The 23,787-nt window shown below is 36.8% G+C and overlaps 1 protein-coding gene across 7 annotated transcripts in view; it reads right to left on the reverse strand.

The window, feature by feature from the left end:
• Positions 1–23,787, reverse strand: part of Tbc1d5 (TBC1 domain family member 5) — a 436,877-nt gene that overhangs the window by 188,206 nt on the left and 224,884 nt on the right. For all 7 annotated transcript variants that reach the window (XM_075980962.1, XM_075980961.1, XM_075980968.1 and 4 more), the window contains 4 exons: positions 17,264–17,372; positions 15,657–15,746; positions 15,485–15,559; positions 13,284–13,351 (listed from right to left, as the gene is read on the reverse strand). In XM_075980962.1, the coding sequence (XP_075837077.1) occupies positions 13,284–13,351; positions 15,485–15,559; positions 15,657–15,746; positions 17,264–17,372 (342 nt within the window). The remainder of the gene's footprint in view (positions 1–13,283; positions 13,352–15,484; positions 15,560–15,656; positions 15,747–17,263; positions 17,373–23,787) is intronic.

Genomic DNA, 23,787 nt, shown 5'->3' on the forward strand with positions numbered 1-23,787 from the left:
CCTAGTATACCATCAACCACTAAAATAACTACAATACCTACCGAGGTATTTATTGTTTATGTAGTATAACACAGAAGGAAAGCACATATATTAGAAGACATGGATTTGAGGGAGAGTGGACAAGAGTATATAGAAGGGTTTGAAGGGAGAAAAAGGGAAGAAGAAATGTAGTCAAATTATAAAACGGACAGCCGGGCAGTGGTGGCGCATGCCTTTAATCCCAGGACTCGGGAGGCAGAGGCAGGCGGATCTCTGTGAGTTCGAGGCCAGCCTGGTCTACAAGAGCTAGTTCCAGGACAGGAACCAAAAATTACGGAGAAACCCTGCCTCGAAAATTCAAAAAAAACAAAAACAAAAAAACACGAACAAAAAAGGTAAACAACAAAAGTCTCCAATATAAGATCGTGTTTAAACCAATGTCTGTTGAAATGTACTCAGGATTTGGAAGTCAGAATGCTCTTCAGGAGAAGGTGACTGGTAAAAACAACCCAGGAACAGCTGTTGGCAAGGGCTTCAGTGACCATGGAAAACAGTATATGAAGAAAGAAGGGAACGGTGCCCCTACGCTGCAGGACAAATATTCTGATACAATGAAGCCTCTGGGTATCCTAAAACAGAAACCACATCTAACAAGCTAGGTGACATTGCCGAGGAAAATCCAGGTGCAGTACAGAAATAGTGATTTTACGGTCTCCTTATCTAGAGCAGAATGAACAAAGAGAGCAAAAGGCGTCCATGTGCAAGAAGCTGCTGACTCTTGGCAAATAGTGGTAATGCTTTGGCACTTTTGGCATCAAATCTAGGACACAGACAGAAAATAAAGATTAAAGATGAAACCAGAAGCTTATCTGTGAAACACTTTTGTACTAACTTAAATAACACTACATACAATTCTTTGGGGGGTGGGGGGCTCCTGGAAAGGCTTAAGAAGTGTGCCTCCCGGTGCTCTAACAGGTAGACTACTGGGTCACACTGTACCTGATAGCCTCTCACAGCAATCACTTACTTGCTCTAAAACACCAATACTTCCAAGGAGAGAAACACCAAAAGTACAGATTTTAATTGTCACCACTTTCTAAATGAGCTACAATATGCAATTCATTTATGTCCTGTTCAATTTGTTTCAAATGTGCTTTGTGCACTGAAAGTATTCAATAAACATTTCTGAAACTAAAGAAGACTTGAAAGAATTAAGTAGATGGATAACCACACATATGCCCACCATGGAAGACTATGAGAATACCTAAGAATCTGGAGCTTAGAAAAAGTTGGGAGTACAACTGTAAATTTGTACATAATTTTAAATGATAATTCACAATTAAATGTGTGAAGAAATTATGAAAGAATAAGTAGTCTTTATTCAAATTTTTAACGTCTACAACAGATGAGGGTCATAGTAATGTACCAAAAAGTAATTGCTAAAAGGATAAACACAAGGAAATCACACCATGCTCCTATGAAATGAGAGCCTGGGGTGGGGGGATGAAGCAGAAGAAAGACTGAGTAGAGTTTTGTTGATTTCAATTTATTTTTAAAATTAAAAACACGTGCCTTAAACAGAAGTGAGCTCTGAGTTTTAAAAGTCAAAGAAATGAAAGTAGAAGTTGTTATGATGACACCCCATGGGGAGAATCAGCAATCTACTAACAAGGAATGGGAGGGGCTGGGAATCCAGCTGAGAAGACAAGTGAAGGTGTGGAAAGGTGGGGGAAGTGAGGAGGTGCAACTGTGACTAACAAAGGTTTTCACTTCTACTTCTTCCTGGTTCTGCTAAGCTGTAACACACTGAGCCTTCTACCCTGTTGTCATCTATCCTCCAAATGTCTCCCCAGTAAAACAAAAGTGAAAAATTGGAGGGCAGGAGACATGTGGGAGGACATATGCACACTCTGTATGTAAAACTGTGTCAAAATTGGAAACACAGACTTCATTTCAGTTTAATCTGAACAAAGCATTTTAAAAGGAAATTCAAATCATTATTCCTAATGATGCACCAAAGTACTTCAAGTTCAGATCTGCTTGGATGTTTTAGGGAACCTGTTATACTATCAGACTACTAAGTAGGCTCCATCCCAGAGATGCAGGAATGGTTTAACATAAGTAAATTAGTAAGTGGAATCCACCAAGTAAACAAATTGAAAGGAAAAACCCATGGTCATCTCATTAAATATAGAAAAGACCTTTGACAAAATCCAACATCATTTCATGATAATAGTACTGGAGAGATTAGGGATTGAGGTGACATACCCAAACATGATAAAGGCAGCTTACAGCAAGTCTTTGGCCAACATCAATTTAAATGGAGAGAAACACAAGGCTTCTAAAATCAGGAACGAGACAAGGTTGTTCACTCTTTCCATAATTATTCAATATGGTACTTGAAATCTTTTTAATAATGATTTATTTATTTCTATTTTATGTGCATTGGTGTTTTGCTAGCATCTATAGTCTGTGTGATGGTGTAAGATCCCTGCAACTGGAGTTATAGGCAGTTGTGAGCTGCCGTGTGGGTGCTGGGAATTGAACTGGGGTCTCCTCTGCAACAAGTGCTCTTAACCACTGAGCCATCTCTCCAGCCCTAATATTTGAAATCTTAACTAGAGCACTAGAAGACAACTAAAGATGAAGGGTTTGCAAACTGGAAAAGAAAACTAGAAATATCTTTATTAATGGATATGATAATATACATAAGTGAACCTAAAAATTCCACTGACAAACTTATACAGCTGATGACATTTTAAGTATCTGGATACAAGATTAACTCATAAAAATCAGTAGTCTTCCTACATACAAGTGACAAATGGACTGAGAAATAAATCAGGGAAAACTGCCTTTCAGAAAAGAATCAAATAATGTAAAATAGCTTAGGATAAATTTGATCAAGTAAGTGAGAGGTTTCTATGATAAAAACATTAAAATGTTTAAGAAATAAAATAAAGAAGATATAAGAAAAAGGAAAACTATCCCAAACTCATGGATTGGATACTATTATAATAATAATATGTAGGACTAATATAGTAAAAATGGTCATGCTACCAAATGCAATTTACAGAACCAATGGAATCTCCATAAAAATTCCAACACAATTCTTCACAGATTTCAAAAGAACAATTTTTAGCTTCACATAGAAACACACACACACACACACAACAGGAAAGTTAAAACAATTATGAATTATGAAAGAATGCTGAAGGTATCACATTCCCTATTTCAAGTTGTATGACAGAGCTATAGTAATAAAAACAACATGTACTGGCATAAAAACAGACATGGTAATCAATGGACTCAAATTGAAGACCAGGATATAAGCAAACACTGCCATGGACATCTGATTTTTCTTATTAAGAAGTAAGACAGAAACACACACTGGAATAAAGACAGCATCTTCAACATATGGTGAAGGTCAAACCAGATGCCTGCATGTAAAAGAATCCAAACAGATCCATATTTATCACCTTGCACAAAACCCGACTTCAAATGGATCAAATACCTCAACATAAAACCAAACACTGAATAGAAAAGAAAGTAAAAAATAGGTTTTAATTCATTACTACAGGGAAAAACTTTCTGAACAAAACACCATTATCACAGGCACTAAAATCAACAATTAGCAGACAGGACCTCATGAAGCTGAAAAACATCTGTATGACCAAGGACAAAGTCTTTCAAATATAGCTGTAGCCTAAAAAATGGGAAAAGGTCCTTACGAACTATACATTTAATAGAGGGATAACATTTAAAATCTATAAAGAACTCAAAAAGCAAGACATCAAGAAAACAAGCTAGTTTTAAAAATGGGGTACACACAGACCTAAAGAGAATTCTTCAAAAGGAAACTCAAGTGGTTGAGAAACACTTAATGAAATGTTCAACATCCTTAGCTATAAGGGAAATGCAAATCCAACCTACTTTGCGATTTCATCTTATAGCTGTCAGAATGGTTAAGATGAATTGAAGTGACAGCTCATGCTGGCAAAGATGTAGAGTAAGGGGAATACTCATCCACTGCCGGTGGGTGTGCAACCTTGTACAGCCACTATGGAAATCAGTGTGGCAGTTCCTCAGGAAGATGGGCATCTATCTACCTCAAGATCTAGCTACACCACTGTTAGGCATATACCCAGTGGACGCTTCATCCTACCACAGGGACAATAGCTCAATCATGTTCACTGCTGCTCTATTCACAGTAGCCAGGAACTGGAAACAACCTAGATGTTCCTCAGCAGAACAATGGATTATAAAAATGTGGTAAATTTACACAATGAAGTCTTACTTAGCCATAAAAAATTAAATCATGAAATTGGCAGGAATAAATTAAAAAAAAATCCTGAGTGAGTTATCCTAGACCCAAAAGACAAATGCAGTGTGTATTTGCTTTTATGTATACATTAGCTGTTGAGTCAATGATAACCAAGTTACAACATGTATAACCCAAAAGATTAGGTATAGCGTATGGGTCTAGGGTAGACAGACAGCCCTCCTTAGGAAAGGGAGATAAAATAGATAGTTATGGATGCATGGGAGTTCTGAAATAGGAGGAAAAGTGGGAAAGGAAAGAGGAGGCAGGGACAGGGAGAGACAGCTGAAATTAAGATCTACTTGAGGGTACTATGGAAACCTAATACCATAGAAGCATCCTAAATATAGACATCTATTATCTGGATCTAAAAGAAATTGTCAAATAATGAGATGATAAAGTCCCAAATGAACATTTCTTTTTACCAAATGAAGCTTCCAGTACTGGGATTGGGTTACATCTAATTGAGTTGTTGGCCAAAGGGGTCCCATGGGAATTTGACAAACAATCTAGGCTATTGGTAAGACAGGGGACTACTTTCCACAAATTGACAACATGGCCACACTGGTGAAGACAACAACTATAATTCACCGAACAGGATAACTACATAGAGCCTTTACTCCTACACTCTAGTGTCTTTGGCACAGGAAGGTATTTTGTCTGCTACCAAAAGAGAAGTGTAAACACCAAACAGATACAAACCCTTTGGTTGACAATAGTGTCCTGTCTGCAAGATACACTAGTGTAAAGGGGGCACAAAGCTTGTGCGGGTAACTATTTGGGAATTCGATCTGATAGGCAAGTGCATTGGGGAGGCTTGATCCAATGTGTGTGGTCTTCTCTGGGGATGTGACCCAATAAGAACCAGGGCAAGGATTGCATGCTCTCTTGGATGCTGCATGGCTTGGAGCTTCCCTTTAGTCATTTGAGAATGAGGTTACCATTGCAGCAGTAGAGAGATGGTCCCCGAGTGGGAACAATGGGGCAGCTGGTGATACAACTTTGATAGACTCCTCGTTCTATCTTATAATTATTGTGTGATTTAAAGAAAGGTAACACAATCCCTAGACTTCCCTCTTTACCTGGCATCCACCTTGGGTCTTGAACCATGACTCTGAGATTAAGAGTCTCATATTCTACTGACTGAGCTAGCTGGACAGTGGACCATGCACAGTGCAGACTAAGCTGCTGGGGCATGCAGAACTACACCAACTAGAGCGGTAGCCCCCACTTCCTGGAACACGGTACCCTCCCACCCCCAGTAGTTGCATGAAGGAAACTGATTGTAACCCCCTGGATCTGCATAATATCTGACTGTGGCCGCCACCAAAGTGAACCCAGAAGGGCTGTTATGATCTGGTGACCAGTTTCATGGAGATTACCATGGGGATCATTGTTGGGGTGGTGTTTGGAATGGCATTTCTCCAGTTGATTGGCATGCAGTTGGCTTGTAGTCTGCTCCAGTTCATCATTCTGAGTCAGTGTGCAGTGCAGTCTTTCAAGAACTAGGGAAAAGAGTCCTGCTTTTAAAGGAACTGCCACAGTCTCTGGAAGACTCCCACAGAATGCCAGAGCACAGCCCATAATCTCTCTACCCTGCTCCTACCACCACTCCCCACAACCAACACTGTTACCCAGGGTATGTCCTGCTTTTCAGCCCACATCATGTGTAGTGTCCATCTTGTGAAGCCATGCTGGGCCACAGTAACCAACCAATATGATTTAACAGAGAGCCCACTCCATGAAAATAGTCCCATACCCCAAACTGCCCTGAACCTAGGATAAAACCAGATACAACTGTTCTAAATATATAAATACATAAATAAATAAAATGACTTCTAATAACATTTTGCTATATATGCAGATCAGTGCTTTGCTCTGCCATCATCAGAGTAGCTTCATCCTGTAGCAGATAGGACAAACACAGAGACCCACAGTCAGTCATTAAGCAGAGAATAAGACACCTTGCAACACTCAGCCCTAAATGGGATGTCTCCATCAAATCCCTTCCCTCAGGAATCAGGGAGCCCTTCTGAAGAGGAGGTGGAAAGACAATAAATGCTAGATGGGGAGGTACACACCAAGAAAAAAAAATCAACATAGTCAAAGCTCATATGAACTCATAGAGACGGAGGCAACATGCATGGGTCTATCTTAGGTTCTTTGCATAGATACTATGACTTCCAATTTAGTGTGTTTATGTGGTTTATGAGTGTGTGAACAAGTGGCTCTGTTTCTTGTGCCTTCTCATAAGCCCTACTCCTTCTGTTAGTTTTGTTCAATTCCAATGTGTTAATTTTATTTTATTTATTTTATTATTATCTTATATAATCCTGGATATTTTCTAATGAGAGACAGGAAGGGGTGGATTTGGGTGGGAGGAGTAGTAGGGAGGAACTGCTAGAGAAGAGGGAGAGGAAACTGTAATCAGGATGTATTATTTTAGGGGAAAAACCATCTATTTTCACTAAGAGGAACAAAAACAACAGCAGCAAGGGAAAACACATATTTCTAAGTTCTGTATGCAGCAATAATAATTATTTTGTTTTTACCTTAAATGTGAAATGAGAAGGACTGTGGGCCATTGGACAGAGGCACTGTTTTTCCTGTTCCTGAAGTCTGTTTTCTCCCCCTCTACTATTTAAGAAACACACACAGGTTGCTGACAACGCGTGGAGAGCGGCTTGTGTTGTAGTTTTCACTTTCTCGGCTGTGAACAAGTGCATATGTGAGGCTGCTCGTGAATGCACAAGCGTGTACTCTGTCTGCATTAAATAAACTCACAGCACGAAGCACATCTCTCCATTCATGTGTGCCTGCAGTCCACCTCAAGGAGACTGAAAATATAAATACAAGCTGCTATTTTGGTGTGATCACATGAATATGGCAGCTTGTATTTTTTTCCCCTGTAACATTTTAACACTGGGCAGATTGTCTGCATTAACACACACCAAAATCAATTCTGCTTTAAAATTGCTTGTAAAATACCCCTTCCCCCAGAGGAATTTGTTTTTAATTTAAATAAAAAATAGATTCTAAGGAAAACTGTGTAAAATATTCCAACAGTTAGGACATTCTGGGAGTACTTCTGCAGAAAAGGAATGAAGGCTAAGGTAGACTTCACATTTAAAAGACTAGTAATTAAATAAATTAGTTCTGTAAAACTGTTTAGATAGTACTAATATATGAGGGTTTTCAACAGTGGTCTACTTGCTATCAGGACATCACAATGTAATAGAGAATTACACTTGACCAAAACTTACATAAGTCTCATAAATTATAAAACTGGAGACTTCTCAAGGAGAGGGAAAACAATGCAAACAGTCAGCATATGCCATTTCCATATGCACTATGAGTAAACCTAAAACATATTCATATAATATACTACACAAAAATAACAATTATCTATACAGTGCTATTCAACAGAGCCTTCTGCAAAGTTTGAAACGCTCTACATAGGTCTGTCCAATAGCTCTTAAGATTTAAATGTGATTAATGTAAATGAGACTTAATTTTAAAATTTTATTCAAAATTACCTTAGTTGCTGATAATGTGGTTTCTAACAAAGTGACTAATACATATCTTCAGGTTAAAAGAGAATATTGCTATTAATGACAAAAGATATTTTTTTAAAAATGAGGATACAACGTTGTTTGGCCTATAATTTATATGAATATTATATAATTTATATAAATTATAAATAAAAGCAAGCTATAAAATAAAAATATTCTATCTTGTAGACTCACAGAGGAAAAAGAACTATCTAAGATGTTAACAATGACTGAGAATAAAAACGATCAAAAGTTAAAGATGATGATGAGCAAATCCTAGAGGCAAACAGGTATACTTTTAAGTATGGCCGAAGTTAAAAAAAAATACTAACTCAAAGAACTTTAATCATCTACTTTAGGAGACAGAATATATCTAAAGAAAAGATAAGACTATTTGGCAAAGCTCATAGTATGTTAATCTACAAATGGTACTATAGATGTTGTGTATTTTTAGAATAGACCTTGATAGACCAAATAACATATTTCCTTGGCATCTAGTCTGAACATGCTATTGCATCCTGAACTCAGTTATTTTAAATAATGTTAAAAATTTAAAATTACTAACATTGGAGCTTTTGAATTGAAACATGGCAAATTGTCCCCCCCCCCAGAACAATCCAAACTCTAAATTAGAAATTCTAGAGACTGGATTCCTTCATTTACATTGTAGCAAAGTTTTGTTTCTGTAATAAAAATTGGGATAGTTACAACTTCATTGATGGAGGAGGGTCATCTTTCTATCTGTTGTTTCATTGGTTAAATAAAGAAACTGCCTTGGCCCTTTAATAGGACAGAAAATTAGGTAGGCGGAGTAAACAGAACAGAATGCTGGGAGAAAGAAGCTGAGTCAGGCAGTCACCATAATTCTCCCACTCCAGACAGACGCAGGTTAAGATCTTCCCTGGTAAGCCATCTCATGGGCTACACAGATTATTAGAAATGGGTTAGATCAATATGTAAGAGCTAGCCAATAAGAGGCTGGAACTAATGGGCCAGTCAGTGTTTAAAAGAATACAGTTTCCGGCCGGGTGGTGGTGGCGCACACCTTTAATCCCAGCACTCAGGAGGCAGAGGCAGGCGGATCTCTGAGTTCGAGGCCAGCCTGGCCTACAAGAGCTAGTTCCAGGACAGGAACCAAAAGCTATGGAGAAACCCTGTCTCGAAAAATCAAAAAAAAAAATTACAGTTTCCATGTAATTATTTTGGATAAAGCTAGTCATGCGGACAGCCGGGTGCTGGGGACGCAGCCCCGCTGCACCTATTTCAACACTTCATTAGCCTGAGATAAGAAACAAATAATCTGAAATGAATGTAAACGCCCTGCAGTAAAAATTGAGTAGTGGCTTATTAAAGATGTTAAAATAATGTAAGAGAAAATATTTAATACAGTGAATAGCCAGATGAAAACAATCCAACAGTAAAATACCTTAATTAAGGTCAAACTAGAAGTTTGAACTTAGGAGTATTTTTCTTAGAGGTGCATATGTCTTGTAAGATTGAAAAAATGCTAAAAAGCCGAGTGAAATCGAAGAAACACTGATCGTCACTGACTATTTCCATCATTGGCTGTTATTGTGCATCACTCTGGCAATGTATCTTGAGACCAAAACAAAACAAAGAAACAAAACAAAACAAAAAAAACCCAGCCTAAATCAAAACAACAACAACAACAATAAAACAGTATCAGGGTCTATCCATAAGATCAGAAGTAGACATAGACTAACACCAGAGGTCTTGGACACATGGCTTCTCCTATGGCACTAACTGATCTCATTATAATCTCTTTTTTCTGCTTTCCCTATTAGATTTGAATTTCTTGCTGGGTACATGTCATACTTATTTTGGCATCTACTATGCCTGAAAACCCTGGAAATTAATAAAAAATGTTTAAATGCATATGAGATAGACTTAAATAAATATAAGACCTAAGTTAAATAACATGTAAAAGTTACAGGAAAACTGAACAAAATGCAAACTTCAAATTCCAAAGTGGAAAGTCCATAAAATATGTCATGGATAGGGTGAGTGGCAGGGACTCAACAGCAAGCAGTGTTTAAGTAAAATGCTAGGCATAACCTGATCTTGGAACAATGACAGAAAATAACACTGTGAAGATAATTAGATGTGTGTTGTAGAAGGCGGGAAAATCCATTTTTCTATGGCCATAGACAGTCACAGGTTTTAGACTATAAAACAGGATTATAAACCTGCTTTGAGAAGAGTGATTGGACTGAGCACATGGATTGGATTAGAGTAGAAAAGGTATCAATAGATCCAATGAGAACAATTAAGCAACCGCCTTGAGATAGGAGGCTAAAAACTCCAAGCAGAGCAGGAATAATTAAACAGAACTAGTGAGTGAGGAGAAGCCCATAGAGTAACCTGGTTTGTATTTAGAAACATAAAATGTGTGTCCTCAGTCTATTTACACCGTCTTCAATGCTGCATCTTTAGTTTAACTCACTAGTATCCTTTTCCTCTGAAGACTCAAATTATCTTCCAACAGCTGCTTATTAAAAATGGAAACCAATCCGAGCAATGTTTGTGTAGGGGTTCCCATCTTTTTATATTCCCTTCTTTAAATTACTTAGTCCTAGTAATACCTAACTTCATTTTGTTTCTCTCAACACTCATTTTCAGGGGAAGCTTTGAATAGAGGCTCCCACTGCTTGAAATACTCCTCCACTAGATCTAAAAGGGTGGTCTATAAAGATTTTCTTTTCACATCTCAGTACAAATTTCTTCTTCACAGAGATGCCTTCTCTGATCATAGTTCTTAAAGCAAATACAACTTTAGCTATTCTCTCAGTACCTACCCACTATTCCACTTTGCTCCTCCAGACCTGTTACCATCATTAATAACTCTCCACAGTAAAAATAAATCCTGTGATCAGACTTCCTTTATTCTCCAGTGTCCTGCAACCCAGTATGTTTTAAAAACCCAAAATTCTTAAGTAACAACTTAAGAAAGTATAAATTCTCTGAACTGCACTTTTCCCCCTTCCATTGTATTACCAGTAGTTTTATAGATTCAACTGATAATGATGGATTTAGATCACCAAAAGATAGGGATGGTGATTCATGCTTTTAATCCTAGCACTTGGGAGGTAAATGCAAGAAGATCATGAGTTCAAGGCCATTTTGGCTATATAGGGAATGCAAGGACAACTAGGGCTAAATGTGACCCTGTTTTAAACTAGTTACTCTATCTTCAATAGTACGTATTCTGCATTTTTTTTCTTGTTCTTCAGTTTTTGTTTTGTTTTCTTTGAGACAGGGTTTTGCTACATAAACCAGGCTGGCCTGGATTTCCCAGACATCGCCCTGTCTCAGCCTCTGTAGTACTAGGATTAAAGGAGTGTGAAATCTTGAATAGAGAAAGTATGGCAACTTCCTCTCTTGTATAAAGAGACTTCAAGGAAAGCTAGCGAGGAATCACCCAGACTTCCAGCTACACTTTAAACTCTATAATACTCTAAACAGCTACACTTTTGACTCTCCCATATACCTACCCTGAATCTTGTACTTACCTTCAAATATTCTAGAAGGAAAAAAAAAGAACAGGAAAAAAATTAACTCTAAATGTATTGATGTACATATCTTACATTCTTTGGGAAAAAGAAAAACAGAAAACAAACAAATAAAAACCAGAACAGCTTTTGTGTGTGTGTTTTCAAGATCTAACAGTTTCTTACACAGCCAGGAAGAAATATTTGAGCTATGAGAAAAATGATGAATAAGCTCTTCTTACATGTGGTGCTTATAGGAATTCATACTCCTCTCTTATTTTATATTTTTTGATCACCTTACACAGCCAGGAAGAAATATTTGAGCTATAAGAAAAATGATGAATAAGCTCTTCTTACATGTGGTGCTTATAGGAATTCATACTCCTCTCTTATTTTATATTTTTTGATCACTCTGGAACACTATGGTTTCTGAATGTGTGGTTCTAGGCCAGTGCCATTATTCACCCACTTCCATTTACGATTTACAGAAAGTTGAATTAAAATTCCTCCTCTGAGATAGAATAGCTCTGACACTTTTAAAATCAGACACTGTTACTATTTTGGCTAGTAACATGCAATACTGTTTTATTACCATAAGGTCTGTTTTTCAGACAATGATTAACAAAGTTGTATGGTCAATAAGGAAATCCCTTTGTTTTCCATGTGCCTCATATGTGCCAATACAAAGGTGCTTTAGCTCCCGAAAATCGCTGCAAAGGAGACTAAAAACTAACCCCTAAGAGCTTATTTTTAAAAGTGGGTGGCTCCTGAACTAACTGGGAGAGGCAAGATAACCAAAATGATTTTCACTTCACACACTAATTGCAGTATAGCTGATCTTAACTCCTGATTCTTTTGAATACTGTCGTTTTTAAGTATTTATTCTACATATTGAATAGTGTAGGTAATTTGGTGGTAGTTCAAGTCATCTGATTCTCTGTTGTTCTGGGATAAAAAAGCACGATTTGAGTGTTAGAAAGCTAGAGGCCTGACATTGTCAGAGGCAGAATTACAATGGAAGACACTGGAAAAGTTGCAGAAGGTTAAGTATTTGTGATGCACTCTCTTGCAGGTTTGCAGCTCCAATGATTAACTTTACTAGCACTCTATTTTGCATGCATGTTGAGTGTCCCTAATTAAAAATCCAAAATCAAAAATTTTGAGGGTTTTGAATCTATATTCAAAAAGTTTTGAATTCTCAAACATTTAGGATTTGGAATGTTTAGACTAAGGATTACTAACTGGCAAGTTCTAAATAGACAGTCAAAATATGACATAATCTGCTCGCAAGAACTTCTGGCAAAAGGACAATAAACCTTAAGGGAATCCATACAAACTTTGGGAGGTAATTACTATTATCCCCATTCACAGAAAAGTACAAGGAGAGAGGATATTGAGAGTATTTCCCGAGATAGTGCAGAGAGATGAAGCTGGTTTGTAACAGTGATAGAACATTTACTGTGCCAAAAGAGGTGTTTTTCACATGAGTGCTGGATAGACTACCAGAACAGGTTATTCAGACACCTGAACAGCACCCAGAGGAAAGCAAGAAGGATAACCACAGTAAACTGAAAGGAGAAGGATACAGAGTAATTTGGCTAGAAGGCAATTCATATATATATATATATAAGCTGTCCAAGTATTATCAATATAAATAATCACACCATACAATCCTTTTAGAATAATGTGAACTATCAGAAATTGATAAAGCTAGCATTCTTTGGTCAATATTCACTTTATTTTGAACATTTTGAAATCTTTAAGAAAAAAATTTGTGGAATCAAAATTTATTTAGAAAAACAACTTTGCATTAAGTAAGTAGAAAACAATTAAGACAATTTAGGGTTCTTTATGGATCTCACACTGTGGTAAACTGTAGAGAAGTAACACCGTTTTGAATCAGTGGACAAACACAGCTCTACCTACGTTCTTTTGACGTCCTGCTCAATCATGGACCGCAATTCTTTATCCTGGAAGAACTTGTTCCAAAGGCTCTGGAAAATGAGAATAACCTAATTAGAACCATCTCACACTGTGTGACTTTTATGACTTCAATTTAATAATTTAAGTGATTGAATTTATTATTCTCTAAGCTGTCACTTTCGATTTCTGAGATCGGAAACCTGGCAGAAATAATTTCTATTAAAATTTGCTCTAATTCAAAGCTTACATTTTTTTCAATTTTCCTTACTGTACACATCTTTGAAGGTTCTATCATCTCTGTAGGATGAAGGGCACGTCCACTGCTCTTTTCTTCCACAAGAGGCATTTACATTTTCAAAATGTAAACTTGGGGAAAGTCTAAAAATTTCTTAATGCTGGGCTAAGGTGGCAAACAACTTTAATCCCTTCAACTTTGGAGGCAGAGGCAGGCAGTGCTCTGTGAGTTTGAGCGACAGTCTATCAAGTTCCAGTCTAGTCAAATCCAAGTAGTAGGGCCTTCTCTCAACAAAAGAAAGGAACATGTCCAACCATCTAAAAATTATGTAATAGCTTATGATGATATAGCAAAGTTTACATCAGGAAATTACTAAGATATCTATTAAATGAGGAATTTTTTTTCCTCAGCTACATACACAGGTGCAGAGCAGCAACAAGTGAGAAAGTTATATAGTCTCTGTCAAGTAGTAACTGCTACACTCCACCAGGATATGAGCTTCTCCACAGTCACTACAGGTAGTTGCTTTCTTCCAGGGATAGTCCTGCCAAGTGTGGACTTCTAAGGTGTTCCTTAGTCTTTTTTTTATTCCACTAAAAACTGATGCCTCCTTCCTCATCACTTTAGAGTTAGCTCTTACGAGACCCCTTGCACTTATAACACACACTGATGCATGCACACACGCACCAACACACCAGCCCCTACATGTCTCAGGGACTGAACCCATGTGATCAGGCTGGAAACAAGTACCTGAAAATTTAATTTTGAACATGAAAAATTCTTAGACTATGGACACAAGCCTATAATTAGCAGTTAATTATTCAGACTGAAAGTTAGCCAGGGACAAATAGACAATCCATTTATTTCCCTATGTTCTAATGGATTGATGTTTTTAATTAAATTAGCCAAATTCTGGCAAATTTTCCACCAAGGAAAACAGAGTCCAAGAAAACAGGTAGCCGTTTTTACGCTGAAACACAGCTTGTATTAATGACAATATGGTTAAAGTCAAAATCAAATATATAAATTTATAATAATAATGAAACATATTTTGGAAGACAACAGCCAACCTAAAATTGCCATTTACTTCTCAAAATAGAGCATTCCTATATTTAAAAAAGCAAGAAATAATTTACAGTACAGTGGATAGTCCAGAGAAATTGCTATGGGGTAGATCTGACAGTTCCTACAGTCAGTGTGTTGACAGCTTAGCGTCTTAGCACTATTGGGAGGTGCAGAACCTCTAAGAGCTGGGCCCACAGGTGCTGAGTAGATGCCTCAGCAGATAAGATGCAAGCACGAGACCCTGGGCTTGAATTCTCAGCATCCACATACAAAGCTGAGTGTGGCTTTCGGTGGCTCTAACCCCAGCAGAGGGTACCAGAGACAGATGGATCCCAGTTAACTAGTCTAGGCAAAAGCAAGCAGGAGTTTTAGTGAGACCTGGTCTCAAGAGAAAAAGGCAAACAATGGCAGAGCAGGATACCATGTCCACCTCTGGCCTCTACAGGTGTGCATATATACATGTGACACACACACACACACACACACACACACACACACACACACACATCAGGATCTAGGTAGTTCAGCATTTAGAATAATGAAAACACGGCATGAAATACATTGTTTGCATAAGGATTTTCAGATAAGATACCCTTACCCTATGCAAATGACATAAATCATTAAAGCATGATTTTCAGAATGAAAAGGTTGGAACAAGAATAGAGAAGGGCTCAGTAGTTTAGAGTACTGGTTGCTCTTGCAGAGGACTTGGTTTGGTTGTCAGAAACCATATGGTGGCTCAAAACCACACATAACTGCCGTCTCAGGAGATCTACTTGACTCCTTTGGCTTTCAAAGGCACCAGACACACAAATGTTACACAAACATACATGTAGGCAAAACATTCATACAAATAAACTAATGAAATAATTGAAAAAATAAACATAATAAAAAGGAACGTTACTCCTTCATCTTGTGAAAGGGGATTGTTGATCATCAGATCCTGCTTGCCAACAACTTTCCTTGGATTAGTGATATGCTGGTAAAGAAAGAGACATATCAAAGATCAGAGGCTGGTGAACTTTAAATTAAGCATATGAAAATAACTGCATTAGTTACATTTACTCTTTACTTACTATTTCTTTAATACTGCTATACCATGTTCTTAGTTCTTTAATTCTACTTATCCATTGACTTTTGTCTTGAGGAAGAACACAAAGAAAGAGCTATTGGGGGAGAGAAAAAGAGATAACTTTATAAAAAGTAAAATCTACTAAGTATGAAAATCAGGTTAAATAAAATTGCTTGAAAATATAAAGAAACACCCCATTAGTGACATGTTCCATTCAATATAACCATTTCAATTCCCAATAATATGCTCATGGATATATTAAAAATAGTTAGAATAGTCAAAAACTAAATAATCAATGGTTAAAAAAGAATTAAAAAGTTAAATCACAAAATAGATTTAAGCTTTCTTCAAGATTTATTCTAAAAAGGGAGAAACACAGACGGTGGTTCATTTCTAATTGTCCTGGAACTGATAGGAAGCTAGTGCAGGTAACACCTGTAAGCAATCCCTAGGTCTGCAGGACATGGAGGGATCTGAGGGTTGAGGGCATGAAGTGAGGCTGCTCCTTTAACAGCACAGAATGTAATTTACAACTAGCAGTCAGTTTATCAAAGTAACATTCTTAAAATGACAGATTTGATTTAATTTAATACATTAATAAAATGAATCCAGATTTAGGTCTATTTTTAGTAAATGTAATATACTTAAAGTTAAACAAGAGGAAGTGAGGGTGGGGCACAATATTTGAATACCAATTTTCTAGCAGCAGGTCTCTTGTTTGCCTCTTAAAAAAGAAAAACGCATTTTCATTATTAAATCTAAATTATTAAATCTAGAACCATACAATACATCATGTATTTCTTATTATTTTGATTTTCACAGACTTTACATGCTCAATTTATGCAGATAGTACTAAAAATACTGATAGAGGTCATTTAAAAAGTAAGTCTACACTCAAATTCATTCATTTTAGAGAACAAAAAGGGCTAAGTTTTCAAAGCAATTAAAAAGATGACTACAGATTACATTACCACTTTGGTCACCAATGCCCCTTCTCTCTGAAGGAGAATGACCCAGTTTCCTTCTGCTCTCCTGCTTGCCCTCCATTTACGTTTCTAAGAAAAGAATGTCAAGTCTTTTCCACGTGCTCTTTAGTGAGATAAAAGGAGGATGACTAATGATAGCAGCTCAGATAATAGGGACTTCAAGTTTACCCACTTCATTTCTCAGGCCCAACTTCAAGAAAATCTAAAAAAGCTGGGTGGCTCACAACATCTGTAATGAGGTCTGGTGCACCCTTCTGGCCTTCAGGCATACACACAGAAAGAATATTGTATACATAATAAATAAATAAATAAATAATAAATAAATAAATATTTAAAAAAAAGCCTCCTCCATGTAATTTAACAGTACTTCTCTGAAAAGTTCACCATTAAAAGAAGTAAAAAGAGTTACTTAGAAGGATTCATTTACTAGCTCTGCTTGCCCAAGTGGCTGAACCTTATTAGTAAATGTCCTATGCAAGGTAAACATGAATGGTCTAAAAAGAAAAAAAAAAAGGAGTAAAATCACCTGGAAGATTCAGTAATCCCTGTGTGGTAATCTTCCAGGGCATAGGTAATGTGCTGATACACTTCCACCACCAACTGTAAATAAATATTTCCTTCTTACCTTCCAGCAGATGCTGCGGAACCTGCTGCTTCTCAGCTGCCCATTAATCCCCTTCTGTCTTATTGTTGCCAAGTAATTGTTGTTTACAAATAGTTCTTCCCATTCTTTCCTGTAGGAAAGAAACCAGATCAGTGGTGTCCTTCTGTTAAAATCCTTCTACAAGAGGAGTGCTACATGAAACTAATTTTAAATAGCCTAAGAAATTTAACTTCTAAAATGCATATATTTAGTGGTGTTCTGTGTCTGAACGAATGGCTGTCTTCTTGGACACAGTTCTTCTGTAGATTTAATGAATATGTAGATCGCTATAATTATCCTAGCTTCTGAAATTTGTAATGTCTATGGAGGCTATTCCATTTCCTCGAAAACACTGGTAGTATAGTTCAGTGAATAAATAAGAAAAATGACTCTTTATAAAAATATATGACTTATTTATATATTAACAAAAGTACACCTGTTTCCAAAATTACATAACAAAGAAATGGCCTGTTGGTTGTACCGACTTCTCACATGAACGAACTCTTTGAGTAACTCTGATTTGTTTCTTGTTAGGCTGGACAGCTAAATACAACAGAACAACCCCTTTTCAACAGTGCATGTTTCCTACTGAAATCTCCACAGCAGCTCATTATACCATCAGTGTGAAAATGTTAACAGGTGCAGAGAAATTCAAGACAACATAAAAACTGTTAAAGGCAAGCTTGAATACCTTGTAGTACCTGCGGCTGAGTAGATAAACAATTGAAATATGCCTCATAGGCATGCAGGCACCAGGGGCCCACACCTGTGCCTCATTAATATACAAGTAAATCTGCTCTACTGGGAAACAATTGGAAATTAATTGTCCCAAACCATTAACTGAAGTTGACTAAAGAAATTAGACCAACACTCCCAGCATCTTGCACCAAATTAAACGATAAGAGTCATTTGTCAACAGTTGAGGCTACTGAGATCTGCTTCATGAAATTACCCTTCAATTCCAAATACTACAATAAAATTTACTTAAGAAGAAAATTCAGTATCAAAACCAAAATCCCAGATACAATCTCTGAAGAAAGATACCCTAAAGAAGAAAGCTAATGAAACCTCAAAAACACAAGGTCATCAGTGGCCGGATTCCATGTATGTTGAGAAAGGACAAAATAATAATATCTATCTTAAAAAAATGTTATATAAGGACTGGGTATTTCCACAGCATAGGCATTTCAGTCTCCACTGTAGGGCAAACTTATTTTTACAAGTGCCAAGATGCCTGCTGGGCACATGAACTCAAGAGAAGCTGTGGTGACCTACACAAGACCTTGTAGAGATCAACTTTGTTTAAAATTCCAACAAGGAGTCCGGAAGAACTCCTGAGGCACCCAAGCATACCTGAGGAACTTTGGCAGTTAATGACTGCTTGGGGAGAAGTTTGATGGCTACTCTTGGTGGTCAACTTAACTACAACTGGAATTAATTGAAACTCAAAAACAGAGGGCACACCAGTGAAGGACTTTTTATTCAAATAAGCAAAAAACCACACAACTTTATTACAGACCTTTTGAGGTGGGAAGATATGTATCTGTATACACATATATATACAGAGAGAGAGGGGGGAGGGAGGGAAAGAGGGAGAGAAAAAGGGAGAAAGAGAGAGAAGAGAGAGATTCTGTAAATTCTGTTACTCTAGAGAACCTTGACTAGTACAAAGCCATGGGTTGATTTCCCATGCCCCAGTGGATAAATCTAGGCCCATATATGCAGCACTAAATGGACTCAGTGTGTTAAATAATAAGTGTTTTCAATTCCAATAAGTTCTACACATACACTCATATTATGTTTTTATGAATTTCTCAGAAATGTTCAAAGATAAGATAAGCACATTACAGAGATCTGTCTCAGCTTGTGAACAAAATGAACAGATTTCAAATGTATTCTGAATCCCAAATTAATTTGTAAAACAAACAAACAAAAACAAGTATTCTCATGGCCTGGAAGCCATCAATAATTCTGGATAGGAAAAAGAAGTATGAACTAGTGACTTCCAATCTCTGGCTAGACCGCCATCCCATCTAGTAAAGTAGGCTTCTAAGGCAGTGGTAGGCTTCTGTGCCCCTTATGCAATGAAGCACAATTATTAGGTGTGATGAGTGCCTTGAATTGATGCTGTGCCTTGACTGTCACAAAGGAAAGGAGCCTGGGGCAAAGAAATTTGAGTATCTCTAAAATCTTCAATCATTTAAACTTATTTATACATATAGTTTAATTAAGGTGTAACACTGCAAATTGATGAAATCTCTAATGACGGAGGCACACAAAGGCCACAAGGTAATCTACTGTCTCTTCTATGGAATAGTATTTGACCAATAAAGTGATAAAAAGCAATACTCATGCAGTGTCTACTAACTGCTTAGCATTCACAGAGACACAATGGGGTGTGAACAGACAAATCTTTAAACCAATGATGGTAAGATTAACAAAGCTCTTGGGTACAAGAAATGGTTTTATTATAATTAAAACTAAAGACTTAAAATAACTAAAATCACATCTACAAGAATTGATCTATCTGAAGTTAAAGAGACTACAAAGGGCAAGAGAAGCTGAGCCAAAATGAATTTTTTTAGTGAGCATAAATATGAATGATAGAACTAACTGATCATGAACTTTGGGGAAAATAATATGAAATACTAAGGACTTGGTGGTAGAGATTCTTAATTTATTTAGCATAAATAAATAAAAATTAGTAAGCAAATTTTGTCTTATATTATATATCAGATATACAGGGTAGTAGTGGGCAGATCTGAACTGCAAAAACCTGTCAATAAATGCCACCAAACGATAAAAAGTTAATTGCAATATTGTAGACAAAAACCCTATTTGGTTTGCTTGTTTTTGTTTTTCCTGACAGGGTTTCTCTATGTAGCTCACACTGGCTGTCCTGGAACTCACAAACTCACAGAGATTCACCTGTTTTGCCTACCGAGTACATGCATCACCACCACCTACACAAAAAACTTTCACCCCTACAGAAGCCAGTTTCTTTAATTATGTGTCTTTAACTACTCTTTTCAAATGAGGAAACAAATATTTAGAAAAATTAAACTACTAACAAGAGAAAAAGCAAATCAATGTAAATTAGGAAAAGTACCTTTAAGAATAAGTGAACTAAAGACACAGCATGATTCAGACAGCACAAAGAAAATGATCTGTCAGTCAAGCAGGACAGAAATGGGATCTCATGCTTTCTCCTCAGATGTGAGTTACTATTCCGTTTAAAGGCAGAAAGAAGGTAAGTTGTCAACAGTCCAACCAAGAAGATGTGAAATGACCACAGTGAAGAATGATCCAGTACATTTAAACATTTAAGAATTCTTTACTTTTTTACTTTTTAAAGATTTCATATATGAGTAATGTATTTACAGATTTCCTTACTCGCCCTTCTTCCTTCCAATTCCCTCCCACATATCCTCAACTCCCTCTCAAAGTCAAGGGTTTCTTTTTAGTATTACTGTTTTATATAGATATAAACTAATACAGAGAACTTACTAAGTCTGTTTGGTTAGCATTGCTAGTATGAATTATGTAAGGCTGATCATGTGGTACTGGATATATTTAGGTGGGCTCCTCTTTAGGAAAGACATTCTCCCTCCTCAGCAGTCATTAACTGCCTGGAGCTATTCCCTACCAGTAAGGTTTTGGGCGACAGATTCCATTCAACCTGGCAGTCCGACTAGTGGTATCATTGTTTACATGTTATTCAGGCAATCATATCATTTAAGTTCATGGCTGAAGCTCAGACATGATCTTTCAACAGGCACCCTGGTCCTCTGGCTCTTACATTCTTTAGGTCCTCTTTTCTATGATGCTCCCTGAACTCTGGGGGTAGAGACCTTGATCTTTAGCTACCCCTTTGAAAAAAAGCATTAATTAGTGCCACTAAGTGGCAAGTACTCTACCACTGCAGGCACTAGATCCCTGAAAACAATCAGCACTAAAACACTGATTAGCAGTGGCTGTCTTCGAATTAATCTGATAATGCTGATAAGTACTTGGAATTACACAGGTACTCCTGAAGGAGACCACTGTGAGTGAATAAAACTTGCCAAGTATGTAGTGACTGTTCCCTAAAAAAACTCCAAACCCAAAGCAGCAAAATAGCAAATTTTTGCAATTGTAACTGATGATTTCCCTTTCAATAAGACTTAGTTCCATAGTTAGCCTTCTGCAACGGTTTGTTTTGATTTTTGTTTCTGACATGAACATCAGCTTGCTTTGTTTTGACAGAGCATCTTACTGTGTAGTCCTGGCTAGCCTCAAACTCCCTATGTAGATCAGGCTGGCCTTAAACTCAGAGATCCACCTACCTCTGCCTCTTGAGTACTGGAATTGAAGGTGTGTGTCACAACACCAAAATCTAGGAAATTATTATGAATATTCAATGAATGAACACAGCTATTGATTATAAAGATATCATCTGTTTTCAATTATATATTATAATGCATTTTCCAATATTTATATTATGAAACCTTTTAAAATTTTTCATACATATTTAGGTCATATTTTCCCCTTCCTCAACTCCTCCCTTACACACCCTCTCTGCTCCCCATTTCATTCTCTTTCTCTCTCTTAAAAAAGTTGAAGTTCAAAGTAAAATAGAGAGAGACTGAGAAGGAGAGGGAGAGAGAGACCAAAAAAAAAGAGGAGAAACACAGGATGAAAACATGGAGTCAGTTCTGTGTTGGACAACTACCGTTAAGCATCAGAATGTCTAGGAGTGTAATTAATATACCCAGTATCACTCCATTTTCCCCCTCTCAAGCAGGTATTAATTGCAAATAACTTGTTATTTGAACTTTTACAGTTCTTGTGCATGCTGGTGTAGTTTCTAATTGATGTCTTCTAAATCTATTGTTTGTTAATTTGTCACTAAAGTGATGCATAATTATGTGCCAAATTTAGAGAAAAAAAATTTTAATCAGTGATCTAGATTACGGTAAACTACAGGATACATCCATATTCTACAGACAGAGTGTTTTATATATGGTAATTTCTACCCAAATTTTGGATATCATCTGGAAGTGAACAGTGTCCCCATAGCAGTGACATTAAAAAACTCAAACAGCATTCAATAAAATAAAAAAGAGGTGGGTGAACAAAATTCAAACAACTATAGTAAGGGGAGTTTGCAAAATACATAGAGTATGGTATTGGAAATCTTTACTATTTGGAGTTTTATGCAAAGTTATTTTGGTCTTGAATGACCCCGGAACTGCACAGTAGGTAAGAAGAGAAGGGTTATCACTGTGAAAAACACAAGCAACACAAAGTGGGAAAAGAAAATGAAGGTGGATTCTTAGGCTTCTGGGATGTGCAGTCAAAGTGTGATAGCACAGTAACTCTCCGAACCTGGTCATGCAGCAGAGGAGCAAAGGTAGAAAGCTCTCATCACCTTGTCATGGTCAACAGCAAGGAATGCAGTTGAAGGTACGGAGGAGATGATCTATGAACAGCACTGAATATGGAAACCCAAAGAAGCACGAAGGAAGGGAGACTTGGCATAAAAATGCTTGCACGATTTTGTGTTCCTAATGTATAATATGAGATTTTAAAATTTATCGTATCATCCATGACCATACCTTTTTAAGCAAACACAAAGGGAAACAGACTACTTTAAATTTGTTTCCAATGTATAGAAAACATATTAAGGATTTCTACCAGCAAAAGGAGTGTATCATAATTTCAATATTCTATTCAATATCATCTAAAGGAATGATTTTGAAAATACTAGTCAAACAGAACAAGAACCATCTAACTCGGAATCAACAGAAATATGGAGGGCATAAATTCAGTATGTCAGTATAAGACTACAGAGCGTGAGCGTGGCACGAGGTACGGTAAGCTGCAACACTAGGCCTGCAGGTGCCAAGATCAAGCAGACAAACACTGATGGCATGTGTAATTACCTCATTTTTAGCTTAAATCACAGGTAATGAGGGAACTCCGAGTCTCTAAAAGGCAATTAGTAACTCTACTGGCTTTTTGCTTCCTATATAAGGAATTTTTAAAAAGTTACTCTTAAGCCTTTCTCCCTGCTATAATAAAACATTAGGGCATATCACTCATACATATGTACATACATACAAAAATGGAATGTACAATTACCCACAAGCTTAAAATAATTTCTTCATACATCTAGGTAAAATATGGTCTATCCAATGAGGTGTCACTGAGATAAAGGTGAAGATTAGTTTATCAGATGCAGACTTGCTAAAATCTATTGAAAAATTCTGATTCAGATTAGGAATAAATGAAGGCTAGAAATCTTGAGCCCTACCTTACATTCATTAGAATATAAAGAAGTGAATTAAAGTACAGTTGAAGACTCATAGTATAAGACTTTAAAAAATAAAATATGTATCATATTCTTTATGTGACCTTAAATGAAAGATTACATTGAAACTGGTGAGCTCATTTAATCATACTTTTAGGAGAGGAATCAAGAAAAACTTCATTAGAAGGTTTCAAATTTTATAAAAATGTTTTAT

Source organism: Microtus pennsylvanicus, chromosome 7 (assembly GCF_037038515.1).
Source record: "Microtus pennsylvanicus isolate mMicPen1 chromosome 7, mMicPen1.hap1, whole genome shotgun sequence".
In the NCBI taxonomy this organism is placed as follows: domain Eukaryota; kingdom Metazoa; phylum Chordata; class Mammalia; order Rodentia; family Cricetidae; genus Microtus; species Microtus pennsylvanicus.